The 16,593-nt window shown below is 51.1% G+C and overlaps 1 protein-coding gene across 1 annotated transcript in view; it reads left to right on the top strand.

The window, feature by feature from the left end:
* ABCA5 (ATP binding cassette subfamily A member 5) overlaps positions 1 to 16,593 on the top strand; it is a 279,957-nt gene that overhangs the window by 193,142 nt on the left and 70,222 nt on the right. The window contains exons 20-21 of the mRNA XM_075351788.1: positions 8,184 to 8,311; positions 8,468 to 8,605. Of these exons, the coding sequence (XP_075207903.1) occupies positions 8,184 to 8,311; positions 8,468 to 8,605 (266 nt within the window). The remainder of the gene's footprint in view (positions 1 to 8,183; positions 8,312 to 8,467; positions 8,606 to 16,593) is intronic.

Raw genomic sequence — 16,593 nt, 5'->3', positions numbered from 1 at the left:
TCCATTCACCTGTATTTGGCACAAGTGGGGCTCCGTCTCTGGGGAGACCAGGTCAGCGGTACACACCACCTGAGCATACATGGAACCCCGCCGGGTAACCCCACAATCCATGGGCTCCGTGGTGAGTGGACACTGGGCTTCCATATGTCCCACCCGCTGGCACCGCCAACATCTAATGGGGACGGAAACCCCCTTGACGGGTTGTCGTTTAGGGTACAGAACCTTCCGAACCTCAGGAATGGCGGCCGCGGCCTCAGACGGGACTGTAGGGGACTCCTGCACCGTTGTCAGCGGTGGGTCCTTGGCCCTAGGCTTGGAGGGGCCGGACCGACGGGCGGTACGCAAAGTCTCAGTGTCCCGTATCAAGTCCTGCGTAGCCACATGCCGCTCTACCAGGGACACTAATTGGTCCAGGGTACTCGGGTCACCCTGTCCGACCCACCGTTGAACGGTGACGGGTAAAGTGCGCACAAAACGATCCACTACTACCCTTTCCACCATTTGCACCGGGCTCAGAGTGTCAGGCTGCAACCACTTTTTTACAAGATGCAACAAGTCATAGGCCTGGGAGCGTACGGGTTTGGCTTCCTCATAGAACCACTGATTTACCCGCTGAGCCCGTACATAGGTATTCACCCCCAACCGAGCCAGTATTTCGGCTTTCAGGGTCACATAGTCAATGGCGTCCTCGGTACAGAGGTCCAGGTACGCTTTTTGGGGTTCCCCCGTCAGATAGGGCGACAATACCTCAGCCCACTGCGGGGTCGGCAGCTTTTCCCGCTCGGCCACCCGCTCAAACACCGCCAGGAACGCTTCCACATCATCACCCGGGGTCATCTTTTGCAACGCTTGTCTCACCGCTTTCCGGACGCTGCCGTCGTCACCCGGTCCCGGGGTTGTTGCTGCCGGTCCGGCACGGATCGACTTGGCCAGGAGAACCATCTGTTCTTGGTGCCTTTTTTCCTGCAATTGCAAGGCTTGCTGTGCCTGATCCATCTGTTCTTGGTGCCTTTTGTCCTGCATTTGCAAGGATTGCTGCTGACGTGCATTGGCTTGATCCATCTGTTCTTGGAGTTTTTTTTCCTGCACTTGCAAGGATTGGAGCAGGTGTGCATTGGTCTGCTGCTGCTGTGCATTAGCCTGAGCCAAATGCTTTAGTATGTCCTCCATGGCGTCGCCGGGTTTGGGCTGTAGTATAGCCGCTCGAATCCAGGACATGCGCAGCTGGGTCACCAGGGATGGATGCTATACCTCACCGGCTGTCATGCCCGCCGATTCTCCACCATATGTGAGGTAGCACGGTCGGCTGCGCAGCAGAAGACACGGGATCCAGGCATTAAGGTTCACAGCACACGGTTTTAATGTCCAAACAAAAGTCCATAACAAAAATACATGTGCCTCTCCAGCAGAGAGCTCAGGGAGTTCTGTTCACTCCCTCACACCCGGCACACCTGCCCTCGTTACTGTTTCCTTTTAACCCTTCCTTAAGCCTGTAGGGAAACAGCATTAACCCTGGAGTGGATTTACTTTCTATCATGGAGTGAGCACAACTGGGGCGAGACATACCGGCCGTCATAGATAACCCCGGTCACAGTCTCACAGTATGTATATATATATATATATATATATATATATATATATATTTAAAAATATTTATAAACATAGTTATATATAAATGTTTCTAACATATTTAGCAAATGTTTAACACATTTTCTCTGACGCCTTATTGGGGGACACAGGACCATGAGTGTTATGCTGCTTATCCATAGGAGGACACTAAGTAGATGCAAAGATGTTAGCTCCTCCCCTGCAGTATACACCCCCTGGACAAGCCAGGCTACTTCAGTTTTAGCTTAGTGTCTATAGGAGGCACATCTCTGCAGGCTACTGCAGCAAGAATTTTTTGTTTTTAGAGGGCGACGGTTTCCTTCGAGGACCGATTTCCCAAAACCATCAACAGGCGGGAACGCGGAGTGTCTCCTCCCCGTACTCCCTCCTGCGACGCTGGATCCTGGGCTGTTACTCACTGAACGACGGGTCTCATGGCACCGATTTTCCAGAGCCCAGAACAGATGAAAACTTCCTCAGTCCCTCTTGCAGGCTCTGAGTTGATACACGCTCTGCACCAACATGACCAGGCAGCAGACTGCCATCTCCACATAAGGTGAGATCCTTCCGATTTCCAGAGCAGATAAACTTCCTCAGTTCCTCTGGCAGGCTCTGAGTTGATAAAAGCTCTGTGACCAGGGGCTTAAGAAAGGAGAGGCAGCTTCACAGCAGGCGTCAGATTCTCCACACTGGCTCCCTGACATGAATTGGAGCAAAGGTCAGATCCTCCCTGACTGTATTCACATGGGCTGATTGCAGATTCCTGCATAGAGGGGGAGAGCCCCCAGGACTCAGTGCACCCGCAGCTGCGGTACACTTATAGAGTTTTTTCTGTCCACCATTGCTGTGCAGGGCTGGAGCGGGGAAGGGGAGTCACTTCCCACCATTTTTTTTTTGTTTATTATATTTTCTCATGCCTTCTTGTCGGAGCTAAGCCACGCCCCCTCACAAAAGTGCGCGTAACCCTCCTCACACAGGAGCTCTGCAGAGCATTGCTCCCTCGTGTTGTGATCAGAGCCTGTGGGTGTCTCTCAGAGCTGGCTTCCTCCTTCCCACAGGAACTGGGACACTGGAGGAGGGGGGAGGGGCCATCAGGGTTCTGGGTAAGTTATTTCCTCACTTGCACATTAGCTCTGCAGAGCATTGCTCCCTCATTACAATCAGAGTTTGTAGCTCATCAGCCAGGGGCTGCAGTCACATGTTTTATGCCCTGCATGACTACAGCAACAAGTATAAGACTTTTAATGTATCCTGCCACGCTGAGCTACTAGGGGATGATAGCACCTCTTCCTTCTGTGAGTCCGGTGCCCCTGTAGCTCCCACCCCCTCCCCCCGCCACCACCGCAGCAACCGCTGCCAGCCAACAGCCTACGGCTCCCAGTCCCCCGGAATGGGCACAGTTCCCAGAACCTGGTGCTGGCTATGCAACATCGTCCTCACACCACTCGGGGCCCCTGGACAGAACGCAGCCTCATGACACCTCTATAGAGGGTCCTTGTGATAAGAATCAGCCATCTGCTTCACCGGTTGCAGATCAGAAAAAGGGCATGACCCCCATGGTTCTCCCTCCGGGGTACACAGATGGGGTTCTCCCACATGTTCCGCGGTCTCTGAGGAGCCGGAGGAAGGGGAATGATGTTTGTACCGGGATGATTCCTTGGTTTCAACCTTCCTGAGCGATCAAGCTGCGATGGACTTCCTTATTGCAGCAATCAACCAAACTCTGCATGTGGAAGATCTCCCATCCACTACTACTGACCCTGCGGTCTCCTTTAAAAGGGTGAAGAAACCTCAAAAAAAAAAAAAAAGTTTTTTGACTCTGCTTCGGTATCTGTAAACTCATGGAGTCCCGGTACCCCTTTGGCTTAGCTGTCTCTAAGGGCTGGGCCGATCCGGCCTCAGTAGACCCTCACCCGGCTTCCCGCCTGACTGAAGACTCTCCTGTCTTTTACAGACAGACAAGTGGAGCAGCTCGATCGCTCCGCCTTGAGGCTGCGGGTCCCTCTCCCCTTCCGTGTGGGTCGCACAGGCACCAGGACTACCAGTTTCCCTCAGACCCTCACAGATGTAACAGTTCACATTGCTGCGGCGGCAGAGTACCTCATGCAGGCCTCCCTCGACGCTGCTACTTGCGCAGTTATTGCCGCCTCAAATACCATAGCCATCCGTAAGGCCCTCTGGTTCCGATAATGGAGAGCGGACTCGGTCTCTAAGAAGCCTCTCACAGTACTCCTTTCCAGACCGATGGTTTGCCGATCGTCTGGACAGGCTCTTTTTTTCTGACGCCACAGGAGGAAAAGAGTACCTCCCTCCCCCAACTCTAGCCCAGGATTGTTTTTACTAGACACGCAGGGCCCGACCTTCTCAGCCCTCCCAGAGTCCACCTCGTCCTGGCAGTCTAGACAAAGACCGAGGAGTCTCGTCCTCCTCCATCTGGGCCGCCGCCTCAGACCACAAATGGGTGCGATACCTTGTGTCTTCCGGTTCCCACATTGAATTCCGGACCCGATCCCCTGGTCAGTCTTTTCTCTCAAACCCCTCCAAAGGCTCCAAAACACCGCAAGGCCTTCTCCTCAGCAATCCACTCCCTCCAAACGGCGAGGGCGATGGTACCTGTTCCGGACGGCGAGAGGTTCAAGTCCTTCTATGCCAACCTCTTGTGGTCCCCAAAAAAGGACGGGTCAGTTCGACCCATCCTGGACCTCTAACACCTGAGCAAACATGTGCACATAAGGAGATTCAGAATGGAATTCCTAGGGTCCATTATTACCTTTATGGTCGAAGGAGAATTCCTTGCCTCCCTAGCTATCAGGGATGCGTACCTGCACATACCCATCGCTCCAGCTCCCCAAACGTTCCTCCGCTTCGCGGTTCAGGACTTCTTTTTTTTTTTTTTTTTTTCATCTGTGGCCCTATCCTTGGCTCTGCCACAGCACCAAGGGTCTTAACAAAGGTCATGGCGGCCGCCATGAGTGCCCTTCACGCCAGGAGAGTGTGGCTGTTCTGCCTGGCTTGGATGACCTCCTTATCAAGGGCTCAACCAGCGTGCAGATCTCTGTGGGCATCCTATCCCGCTTAGGGCGGCTTCTGACTCCAGTCAAATCATCCCCGGTCCCGTCAAAATCCGTCACCTCCCTAGGCATGTCCCTGGACACCCTCCGGGGCTTGATATTTCTCCCTCAAGACAAGGCGACCGCTCTACAACAAGCGGTACACTGCCCTCTACGTACTCCTCTCGCTCCATACGATTCAGTATGAGAGTGCTAGGTAGGATAGCGGCAGCTTTACAGGCAGTGCTGCTCGCTTAGCCTCACCACCGCCCACTGCAGCTTGCGCTTCTAGCTGCCTGGGACAAGAGCCCTTTTTCCTTGGACGAACTTTTCACCTGACACCTTCAGTCAGGTATGCGCTTTGCTGGTGGCTTCAGTCCTCTTCCATATCGAGAAGGAGATTTTCTCCCCCAAGTGGACTGGCTACTCCTGACCACGGACGCCAGCCTCTTAGTCTGGGGAGCAGCGCACTGGATCCACACTGCTTCGGGACGTTGGACGTCCCAGGAGTCTTCCCTTCCCAGAAATCATCCTGAAAATCAGCGCGATCTTCTCGCGCTCAGGTCATTCCCCCCTTCTGCTAGCAGGTCGTTTGATTCGAGTCCAATTGGACAATACAACAGCTGTGGCCTATGTCAATCGGCAGGGAGGTACCAGCAACAAGACAGCTTATCTTGAGGTCCTCAGGATCCTCACCTGGGCCGAATCGACGGGGGTCTGTGTTTTCAGCGTTACACATACCGGGAGTAGAGAACTGGGTGAAGGACCTTCTAAGTCGCCAAGGCCTGGCCGCCGGAGAGTGGTTTCTCCACCCAGAAGTGTTCCCACACATCTGCACTCTCTGGGGTACACCAGACATGGATCTAATGGCCTCAAGGTTGAACGCAAAGGTACCCGCGTTCTTAGCCAGGTCACGTGATCCACAGTCCATTGGCGCGGATGCGCTAGTCTCCTGAAGTCGTTTCCGTCTACCTTACATGTTTTTCGCCTCTGCCCCTGCTGCCGCGAATAATCAGGAAGATCAAGGCAGAAGGAGTCCCGGTGATACTAATAGCACCGGACTAGCCCAGGTGCGCCTGGTATGCTGAATTAGTACAATTGCTCATGGCATCTCGTAAGCATCCCAGACCTGCTGACCCAAGGGCTTATTTCCCATCAACTCCAGAGCCCTGAAGCTGACGGCCTGGCCATTGAGACCTGGACTTTAAGAAGAGCGAGATTCTCTCCCGCGGTCATCTCCACCATGTACAGTGCTCGAAAGCCGGCCTTCATCCCGTATTTACCACCGTACGTGGAAAACTTTCCTTTCCCAGTGCAGGGAATCTAATGTCCAACCTATGCCTCTGGCGATCCCCAGAATTCTTGATTTTTATTTTTTTTTTTGCAGTCAGGTTGCAAAAGGGGTTGGCCCTCAGCTCCCTTAAGGGGCAGGTTTCATCTCTCTCAATATTCTATCAATACTGCCTAGCTTGCAATCCGCAAGTCAAGACTTTCCTCAAGGGCGTTTCCCATCTAGTTTCCTCGTATAAATGGTTGCTGGACCCATGGGACCTCAATCTCATTTTGGACGGTATCCAGAGGTCCCCCTTTTGAACCTCTTAAGGAATCTTCTCTTGCTCTTCTCTCCTGGAAGGTAACATTCTTAGTGGCGATTACGTCCAGCAGACAAGTTTCGGAACTGGCAGCGCTCTCTTGCCGCGAACCATTTCTGATCTTTCATCAGGACAAGGTGGTTCTATGCCCCCTTCCGGATTTTCTTCCGAAGGTTACTTCCCCGTTTCATATGAACGAGGACATTGTTCTGCCTTCCTTTTTCTCCACACCCAGTCCATAGGGTGGAAAGGTTTCTATATTCGCTAGACCTTGTGAGGGCTCTCAGATATTACGTACCCAGGACAGCCCCTTTAGGAACATAGACTCCTTGTTCGTCATTCCTGAAAGGCTTAAGAAAGGAGAGGCAGCTTCATAGGCAATGCTGGCTCGCTGGATTCGCTCTGCGATCCAGGAGGTCTACCGCTTGCAACTCAAGCCCATTCCTAGTAGGCTGCGGACTCATTCCACGCGAGCAGTTGGTGCCTCTTGGGCCATTAGGCATCAGGCTTCAGTGGAACAGAGGTGTAAGGCTGCGACCTGGTCTTGCCTACATACTGTTTTAAAGCATTACCGAGTCCATACCCAGGCTTGGGCTGAGGCGAACCTAGGTAGGAAAATTTTGCAAACGATTGTGGGGCACCTATCTCAGTAGGCGCTCCTGGCTATCTGGGACTGGTTCCTAGTCCTTGGGTTGCGTTGTTTATTGTTTACCCACCCAGGGACTGCTTTAGGACGTCCCATGGTCCTGTGTCCCCCAATGAGGCGTCAGAGAAAAATTGATCGTTTTCTCTTAGCCATCATTGGGGGACACAGCACCCTCCCTTTTGCCCTGTTGGGCCTTAGCCTTTTTCTCTCTCAGTACTTTTTTGTTATGAGTATTCACTAACGTTTTTTGTTACTTGTTCTCCTACTGCTTGTGTACTAAAACTCAAGTAGCCTGGCTGGGCCAGGGGGTGTATACTGCAGGGGAGGAGCTAACATCATTGCATCTACTTAGTGTCTTCCTATGGATAAGCAGCATAACACCCATGGTCCTGTGTCCCCCAATGATGGCTAAGAGAAAACAATTTTACGGTGAGTACACAAAAATCCGTTTTTAATTAATTTTCACTTGTTATTGTTATTTTCGTTTTTTAGTTTCTGTAGGGGACCTGCGGTCAATTGATCACATGCTCCATAATATACTGCAATAATACTATGCTGCATATATAATATAGCGCTTTATTTAGGAAAAGTACTGATCTCCTCTGAAACCACTCGAGGATTGGGGTCTTCCAACTGTCCATAGCACCCTTTTGGTTCCCTGCGATCTCCTCATGGGAGGTGGGCACCGTAAGAGTTGTGCATCGTAATCACGGGAATTAAAAGCTGCTGTCACAGATTGACAGCGTCATTAAATGGTTAAAACTGCAGCCTTCAGAATTAGCTCTGGTCACAGTTGTTGTAGGCAGATGCTGTCTGTATGACACAGATCCTGATCTCGCTCCAGACTTGGGGACTTGACGTAGGACAAATAATTTCTTCCTATGCCTGGAAGGGATGGAAGTGATGACATGTCGCTTTCATGTGCCATCTATTAATGATTCTTTGGGATATTACTTCTGCTACCCTGAAAAATCAAAGGTGCTGCTAGAATTCTGTTAGCCTTCATTTCCGCTGCAGCTTGTGATTAGCTCTCCCTTCTGCTATATCTACCCACCCCTGGCTTCACTCCATGCCAGATATAGAATTTCTATCCTGACCATGGTGTGGGAGCTCATGTCTGTTAAACAAAGATGTTCGTTCCTTTAGCAGCAGCGCAGATTCCAACTGGAGAAGGTGTTAGAGCCCTGCCACACCTGTTGCCGTGCCTGAATTACTTTTGTGTTTCTTCTTCCTCATTGTGTTTGTTTCTTTAGCATATATGTTGATATCCGTACATTTCCACCGTAGGTGATAATATAGACAATTTAATAGACGCCTTGAGGAGCCAGAAGATAAAAGTGGATCTAATGAACGGGAGCGACTACATTTCCTTTGCGCCGCACAATGGGGCCCTTGACGTCTCCAGATCAGGAAAGGTAAGAGGGTATAGGAGTGAGCAGAGTCGAGCTATGGAGATGGATTGGAAATAAGATTGTATATCTATAAGATCTATTTATACACCTTGTACTATATGTGTATATAACCTTCTGTCTGGACGCTTGTCACTGGCCCTACCTTTGTATTTCTTATAGTTCTTCACGTACGAGGCCATATTTAATAGCAGCATGGTGCACTCTTTGCCCGTCCTCATTAACACCATCAGCAACACTCTGCTACGTCAGCTGCACGTCAATGAAAGCATCCAGGTGTGGAGCAGCCCCTTCCCCCAGGTAAGTGATGCCGCCATATCAGGCCTCATTTACACTTATACTTCTTTGTGGCCTCCATAAAAACAGCCGTAAATTTCAAACTTTTTTTTTTCAATTATTTTTGAAAAAAAATGGGCCAATTGTGGTTAATGGTACAGAACCCAACCTATCTTTAATAGATAACACCGAAAAAAGAAATACCGTACACTACATCAGGATAAAGTTGTAATTTTTTTTTCGAATATAGTGGCATAAAAAATTGTAAGAAACAAACATGTATAAAGTTGGAAAAACTCAGAGACAAAGGAGGTCCAATTGTATGGCACACAGTACATATAGTGCAGAAATGTTAGAGTACTACATTCACATATAACGTCCCAAACATTGGCCAAACCAAATGCATAAAGCATAGAATAGTGAACCAACAAAGTACTAAACAAGTTGACAAGTGCAAATATCAATAAACAGTGTATCCACCCATATCCTGGCCACCGCCATTAACTTGGTGTCTAGGTATAGTAAAGTAGCCATGCGCTACGCAATGAAACCACCTATAGCACCACCTGGTGGAAAACAACGGCGTTAGCATTTTTATTTAGAAACGGAACGACATAGAGAAAAAAAGTGAATTAAAAAATTGTAGGGCATCATCAATTCAATACGAATCGACATCTTGCATACAGAAATGCTATGATATGACACCCATGACCCCCTCAAAACATTGAATGCTGGTCACGCATATGGCGCTCATTTAACTTTGATGCTCAAAGTGGCCACCGTCAGCTGCAATGCACATCTGGACTCTGGACAGCATACTGTATCTTGCTGCACGTTGTACAATATGGTAGGTGACACGTTTGCACAAGCATCTGTGATACGTCGTCGTAGGTCCTGCAATGTTGGTGGAGCGGTCGCATACACCTGCTGTTTGATGTGACCTCATAGAAAGAAGTCCAATGGGGTCAGGTCAGGTGAGCGTGGAGGCCACTCCACGCAGTGACCATACCCAATGACTTGTAGGAAGGTCTCCATGAGGTATCGCTTCACGTCCGCAGCCTTGTGAGTTTTACAAGTTCTAATCATAGCATTTCTGTATGCAAGGTGACGATTCATATTGAATTGATGATGCCCTACAACTTTGTAACTCACTTTTTTTCTCTATCTCATTCAGTTTGCGAGATAAAAATGCTAACTCCGTTGTTTTCCACCAGGTGGCGCTATAGGTGGTTTCATTGCGTAGCGCATGGATACTTTACTATACCTGGACATCACTTCTATGCCTATAGCTGCCGCCATTCTCAAGTTAATGGCGGTGGACAGGATATGGGTGGACACACTGAATATAAAGCATTCTGCATCCCAAAGTATGTTTCGCTTTTTCTAGGGGATTAATCTTAAAAGTACCAATTCAAAAGGCTTTCTGTATCCCAGCATATGTTTCGCTTGTGCTTCTTCTAAGGGATTCATTTTTCAAGTAGCAATCCAAAAGGCTTTCTGCAGCCCAGTGTATGTTTCACTTACGCTTCTTCCAGGGGATTAATCTTTAACACTAGAAGTCCCAGAGAGAGGGGTTATTTAACATTTCTACCATTGGAACCCTAGCAATCCAAAAAGCTTTCTGCATCCCAGCGTATGATTCGCTTGCTCTTCTTTTGGGGAATTGATCTTTAAAGTGCCAATCCAAAAGGCTTTCTTCATCCAAATGTATGTTTCTTCAGCGCTCTATTGGGAGACCCAGACGATTGGTGTATAGCACTGCCTCCGGAGGCCACACAAAGCAATTACACTAAAAAGTGTAAGGCCCCTCCCCTTCTGGCTATACACCCCCAGTGGGATCACTGGCTCACCAGTTTTCTGCTTTGTGCGAAGGAGGTCAGACATCCACGCATAGCTCCACTGTTTGTAGTCAGCAGTAGCTGCTGGCTATATCGGATGGAAGAAAAGAGGGCCCATATGGGGCCCCCAGCATGCTCCCTTCTCACCCGCGGTGGTGCTTGTAAGGTTGAGGTACCTATTGCTGGTACAGAGGCTGGAGCCCACATGCTGTTTTCCTTCCACATCCCCTGGAGGGCTCTGTGGAAGTGGGATCTTACCGGCCTCCAAGCCCTGAGGCCGGGCTCCATCCACAGACCCAGAGAACCTGCTGGATTTGGAGCGGGAGTGCCGTTCAGGGACAAGGCCCTGCAACTTTCAGGTACTCTGTGTCCCCGGCAGGCACGGACACTCTCAAGGCTTGCTGAGCGTTATAGTGCGCCGGGGACAGTAGCGCTGTGCGCTGGGGTTAGGTCACTGCAGCTTTGCTGAGTGACGTTACATGTTGGGAACTACTGCGCCGACCGCTACTGGAGCGGCGGCGCAGCTGCGACTTGTGGTGCGCCGGGGACTTTGCGCCGACCGCGCTTTTACGGCGGCGGCGCTTCTAACTTTAGCCCCCGGCTTCTGCGGCCTAGCGCCGCTTCGTTCCCGCCCCCACCCTGTCAATCAGGGTAGGGGAGAGACGCTGCTCAATTGGCAGCGCCGAGGGCTGGAGCTTTATTTACATGCTCCAGCCCTCTCACTAGGCACAGTGGGAAGCAGGCTTCCCGCTCTTCGTCTGTATACGCCCAGGGCCCGCCCCCCCTCTCCACAAGGACGCCGGCAGCCATTACACATGCGGTCTGGCTGGGGAAAGGCAGCAGGCTCTGGGAGACCCAGACTAAAGGGATTTCGGCGACCACACACCCGCTCCTAAGCGGGCGGTAAGCTGCACTTTAGTGCTGGCCCCACTAGTGCCTCAGTGTTATATTAGTGTACTTTTTTCTTAGTACCATATATATATATAGTTGCACTGTAAGGTCGCTTCTTGGCTGGACACCCTGTACTGCTCTGAGGAGGCAGCAACATGTCATCCGCAAAACGCAAGGGTGCCAAGGCACAGGCTGTGTACACTGTTTGTACTGCATGTGGGGCTGATCTACCGGCAGGCTCCAAAGACTCACATTGTGTGCAATGTTCAGTCCCAGTGGCACTTCGTCAGCCAGAGCCTAATGTGGTGGTAGCCCAGGCAGAGACGCCTGTGAACCCTGCCCCGGTGACGGGGACAGACTTTGCAGTTTTTGCTGATAAAATGTCTGTGACTATGTCAAAAATCCTGGAGACCTTGCAGTCCAGGCCAGTTACTCCGACCATGGACACTGCTGTGTCTATGCTCTCCGGTCCCCCTCAGTTGGAACTAATCCGTACTTCAAGGGGGTCTCAAGCATCACAGGCTGAAGTCTCTGACTCAGATGACAGTCCCAGGCAGCCTAAGCGAGCTCGCTGGGAAAGACCCTCCACGTCATCACACTGCTCAGGGTCTCAGCGAGAAGAGTCTCTCTGTGATGAGACTGAGGACGGTGATCAGGATTCTAATCCTGAGGCTCCTTTCAATCTGGATGCCCCTGATGGTGACGCCATGGTTAATGACCTTATATCGGCAATTAATAGACTGTTGGATATTTCTCCCCCAGCCCCTTCTGCAGAGGAGGCAGCGGCACAGCAGGAGAAGTTCCATTTCCTGTATCCCAAGCGTAAATTAAGTGCTTTTTTGGACCACTCTGACTTCAGAGAATCGATCCAGAAACACGACGCTCATCCAGACAAGCGTTTCTCTAAACGTTCTAAGGATACCCGTTATCCTTTTCCCTCTGAGGTGGCCAAACGCTGGACCCAGTGTCCAAAGGTGGATCCCCCAATTTCCAAGCTTGCGGCTAGATCCATAGTCGCAGTAGAGGATGGCGCTTCACTTAAAGATGCCAACGACAGACAGATGGACCTTTGGTTGAAATCTGTCTATGAAGCTATCGGCGCGTCGTTTGCTCCAGCATTCGCGGCCGTGTGGGCACTCCAAGCTATTTCAGCTGGTTTAGCACAGGTGGATGCTATCATACATCCAGCAGTGCCGCAGGTGGCGTCCCTAACTTCGCAAATGTCTGCGTTTGCGACCTATGCTATCAATGCTGTCCTAGAATCTACGAGCCGTACCGCTATGGCGTCCGCCAATTCTGTGGTTTTGCGCAGAGCCTTGTGGTTAAAGGACTGGAAAGCAGATGCTGGTTCCAAAAAATGCTTAACCAGCTTGCCATTATCTAGAGACAGACTGTTTGGTGAGCCATTGGCTGAAATCATAAAACAGTCCAAGGGTAAGGACTCTTCCTTACCACAGCCCAGAGCAAGTAAACCTCAACAGAAAAAGTGGCAGTCGAGGTTTCGGTCCTTTCGAGGCTCGGGCAAGGCCCAATTCTCCTCGTCCAAAAGGACTCAGAAAGAACAAGGGAGCTCAGATTCCTGGCGGGCTCACTCACGCCCCAGGAAAGCAAATGGAGGAACCACTTCCAAAGCGGCTACCTCATGACTTTCGGCCTCCTCCCTCCGCATCCTCGGTCGGTGGCAGGCTCTCCCGCGTTTGCGACATTTGGCTGTCACAGGTCAAAGACCGGTGGGTAACAGACATTTTGTCTCGCGGGTACAGGATCGAGTTCAGTTCTCGACCTCCACTTCGGTTCTTCAGAACCTCCCCACACCCCAACCGAGCAGATGCCCTGCTGCAGGCGGTGGACTCTCTAAGAGCAGAAGGAGTCGTGATCCCTGTCCCCCCTCAGGAACGGGGGCGAGGATTTTACTCCAATCTCTTTGTGGTTCCAAAAAAGGACGGCTCCTTCCGTCCTGTTCTGGACCTAAAACTGCTCAACAAGCATGTGAACGCCAGGCGGTTCCGGATGGAATCCCTCCTCTCAGTCATTGCCTCAATGTCTCAAGGAGATTTCATAGCATCAATAGACATCAAAGATGCTTATCTCCACGTGCCGATTGCTACAGAGCACCAACGCTTTCTACGCTTCGTGATAGGAGACGACCATCTTCAGTTCGTAGCTCTGCCATTTGGTCTGGCGACAGCCCCTCGGGTGTTCACCAAGATCATGGCGGCAGTGGTAGCAGTCTTGCACTCTCACGGACACTCTGTGATCCCTTACTTGGACGATCTACTGGTCAAGGCACCCTCTCAAGAGGCATGCCAACTCAGCCTGAATGTTGCACTGGAGACTCTCCAGGCGTTCGGGTGGATCATCAACTTCCCAAAGTCAAATCTGTCACCGACCCAATCACTAACGTATCTTGGCATGGAGTTTCATACTCTCTCAGCGATAGTGAAGCTTCCGCTGGACAAGCAGCGGTCTCTACAGACTGGGGTGCAGGCTCTCCTTCAAAGTCAGTCGCACTCCTTAAGACGCCTCATGCACTTCCTCTGGAAGATGGTGGCGGCAATAGAGGCGGTTCCGTTTGCGCAGTTTCATCTGCGTCCACTTCAATGGGACATTCTCCGCCAATGGGACGGGAAGTCAACATCCCTGGACAGGAAAGTCTCCCTTTCCCAGACGGCCAAAGACTCTCTGCAGTGGTGGCTTCTTCCCACCTCATTATCACAGGGAAGATCCTTCCTACCACCGTCTTGGGCGGTGGTCACGACAGACGCGAGTCTGTCAGGGTGGGGAGCAGTCTTTCTCCACCACAGGGCTCAGGGTACGTGGACTCGGCAGGAGTCCACCCTTCAGATCAATGTTCTGGAAATCAGAGCAGTGTATCTTGCCCTACTAGCCTTCCAGCAGTGGCTGGAAGGAAGGCAGATCCGAATTCAGTCGGACAACGCCACAGCGGTGGCATACATCAACCACCAAGGGGGGACACGCAGTCGGCAAGCCTTCCAGGAAGTCCGGCGGATTCTGATGTGGGTGGAAGCCACAGCCTCCACCATATCCGCAGTTCACATCCCCGGCGTAGAAAACTGGGAAGCAGACTTCCTCAGTCGCCAGGGCATGGACGCAGGGGAATGGTCCCTTCACCCAGACGTGTTTCAGGAAATCTGTCGCCGCTGGGGGGTGCCGGACGTCGACCTAATGGCGTCACGGCACAACAACAAGGTCCCAACCTTCATGGCACGGTCTCGCGATCAAAGAGCGCTGGCGGCAGACGCCCTAGTGCAAGATTGGTCGCAGTTCCGGCTCCCTTATGTGTTTCCACCTCTGGCACTCTTGCCCAGAGTGCTACGCAAGATCAGATCCGATTGCAGCCGCGTCATACTTGTCGCCCCAGACTGGCCGAGAAGGGCGTGGTATCCGGATCTGTGGCAGCTCACGGTCGGCCAACCGTGGGCACTCCCAGACCGACCAGACTTACTGTCCCAAGGGCCGTTTTTCCATCGGAATTCTGCGGCCCTGAACCTGACTGTGTGGCCATTGAGTCCTGGATCCTAGCGTCTTCAGGATTGTCCCAAGGGGTCGTTGCCACCATGAGACAGGCTAGGAAGCCCACGTCCGCTAAGATCTACCACAGAACGTGGAGGATATTCTTATCCTGGTCCTCTGCTCAGGGAGTGTCTCCCTGGCCATTTGCATTGCCTACCTTTCTTTCTTTCCTGCAATCTGGGTTAGAAAAAGGTTTGTCGCTCAGCTCCCTTAAAGGTCAGGTCTCGGCGCTATCCGTCTTTTTTCAGAGGCGTTTGGCACGCCTTCCTAAGGTGCGCACGTTCCTACAGGGGGTTTGCCATATCGTACCCCCGTACAAGCGGCCGTTAGATCCATGGGATCTGAACAGGGTACTAGTTGCCCTCCAGAAGCCGCCCTTCGAGCCTCTGAGGGAGGTTTCACTTTCTAGACTATCACAGAAAGTGGCTTTTCTGGTAGCGATCACATCTCTTCGGAGAGTGTCTGAGCTAGCAGCACTATCATCCAAGGCTCCCTTCCTGGTCTTCCACCAGGACAAGGTTGTGCTGCGCCCCATTCAGGAGTTTCTCCCGAAGGTGGTATCCTCTTTTCATCTTAATCAGGATATCTCTTTGCCTTCGTTTTGTCCTCATGCAGTTCATCGGTATGAGAAAGATTTACATTTGTTAGATCTGGTGAGAGCACTCAGAATCTACATTTCCCGCATGGCGCCCTTGCGCCGTTCGGATGCACTCTTTGTCCTTGTCGCTGGTCAGCGCAAAGGGTCGCAGGCTTCTAAGGCCACCCTGGCTCGATGGATCAAAGAACCAATTCTTGAAGCCTACCGTTCTGCTGGGCTTCCGGTTCCATCAGGGCTGAAGGCCCATTCTACCAGAGCCGTGGGTGCATCCTGGGCATTACGACACCAGGCTACGGCTCAACAGGTGTGCCAGGCAGCTACCTGGTCGAGTCTGCACACTTTCACCAAGCATTATCAGGGGCATACCTATGCTTCGGCGGACGCCAGCCTAGGTAGAAGAGTCCTGCAGGCGGCAGTTGCCTCCCCGTAGGGGAGGGCTGTCTTGCAGCTCTAACATGAGGTATTTCTTTACCCACCCAGGGACAGCTTTTGGACGTCCCAATCGTCTGGGTCTCCCAATAGAGCGCTGAAGAAGAAGGGAATTTTGTTACTTACCGTAAATTCCTTTTCTTCTAGCTCTTATTGGGAGACCCAGCACCCGCCCTGTTGTCCTTCGGGATTTTTGGTTTGTTTGCGGGTACACATGTTGTTCATGTTGAACGGTTTTCAGTTCTCCGATGTTAATCGGAGAGAATTTGTTTAAACCAGTTATTGGCTTTCCTCCTTCTTGCTTTTGCACTAAAACTGGTGAGCCAGTGATCCCACTGGGGGTGTATAGCCAGAAGGGGAGGGGCCTTACACTTTTTAGTGTAATTGCTTTGTGTGGCCTCCGGAGGCAGTGCTATACACCAATCGTCTGGGTCTCCCAATAAGAGCTAGAAGAAAAGGAATTTACGGTAAGTAACAAAATTCCCTTCTTTCGCCTGTACTTCTTCAAAGAAATTAATCTTTAAAGTAACAATCCAAAAGGCTTTCTGCATCCCAATGTATGTTTCGCTTGCTTTTCTCCAGGGGATTAATCTTTACAGTACCAATCCAAAGGCTTTCTACATCTCAACATAAATTTCATTTGCACTTCTTCCAGGAGTATAACCAATAAATATAACATTTCAATCAAAACGCATCAGTGCATGCTATTGTAGTTTCACTTG

This window comes from Anomaloglossus baeobatrachus, chromosome 5 (genome assembly GCF_048569485.1).
Source record: "Anomaloglossus baeobatrachus isolate aAnoBae1 chromosome 5, aAnoBae1.hap1, whole genome shotgun sequence".
Classification (NCBI taxonomy): Eukaryota; Metazoa; Chordata; class Amphibia; order Anura; family Aromobatidae; genus Anomaloglossus; species Anomaloglossus baeobatrachus.
The sequence above is the reverse complement of the archived record's forward strand: the minus strand, read 5'-3'. Positions and strand labels throughout refer to the sequence as shown.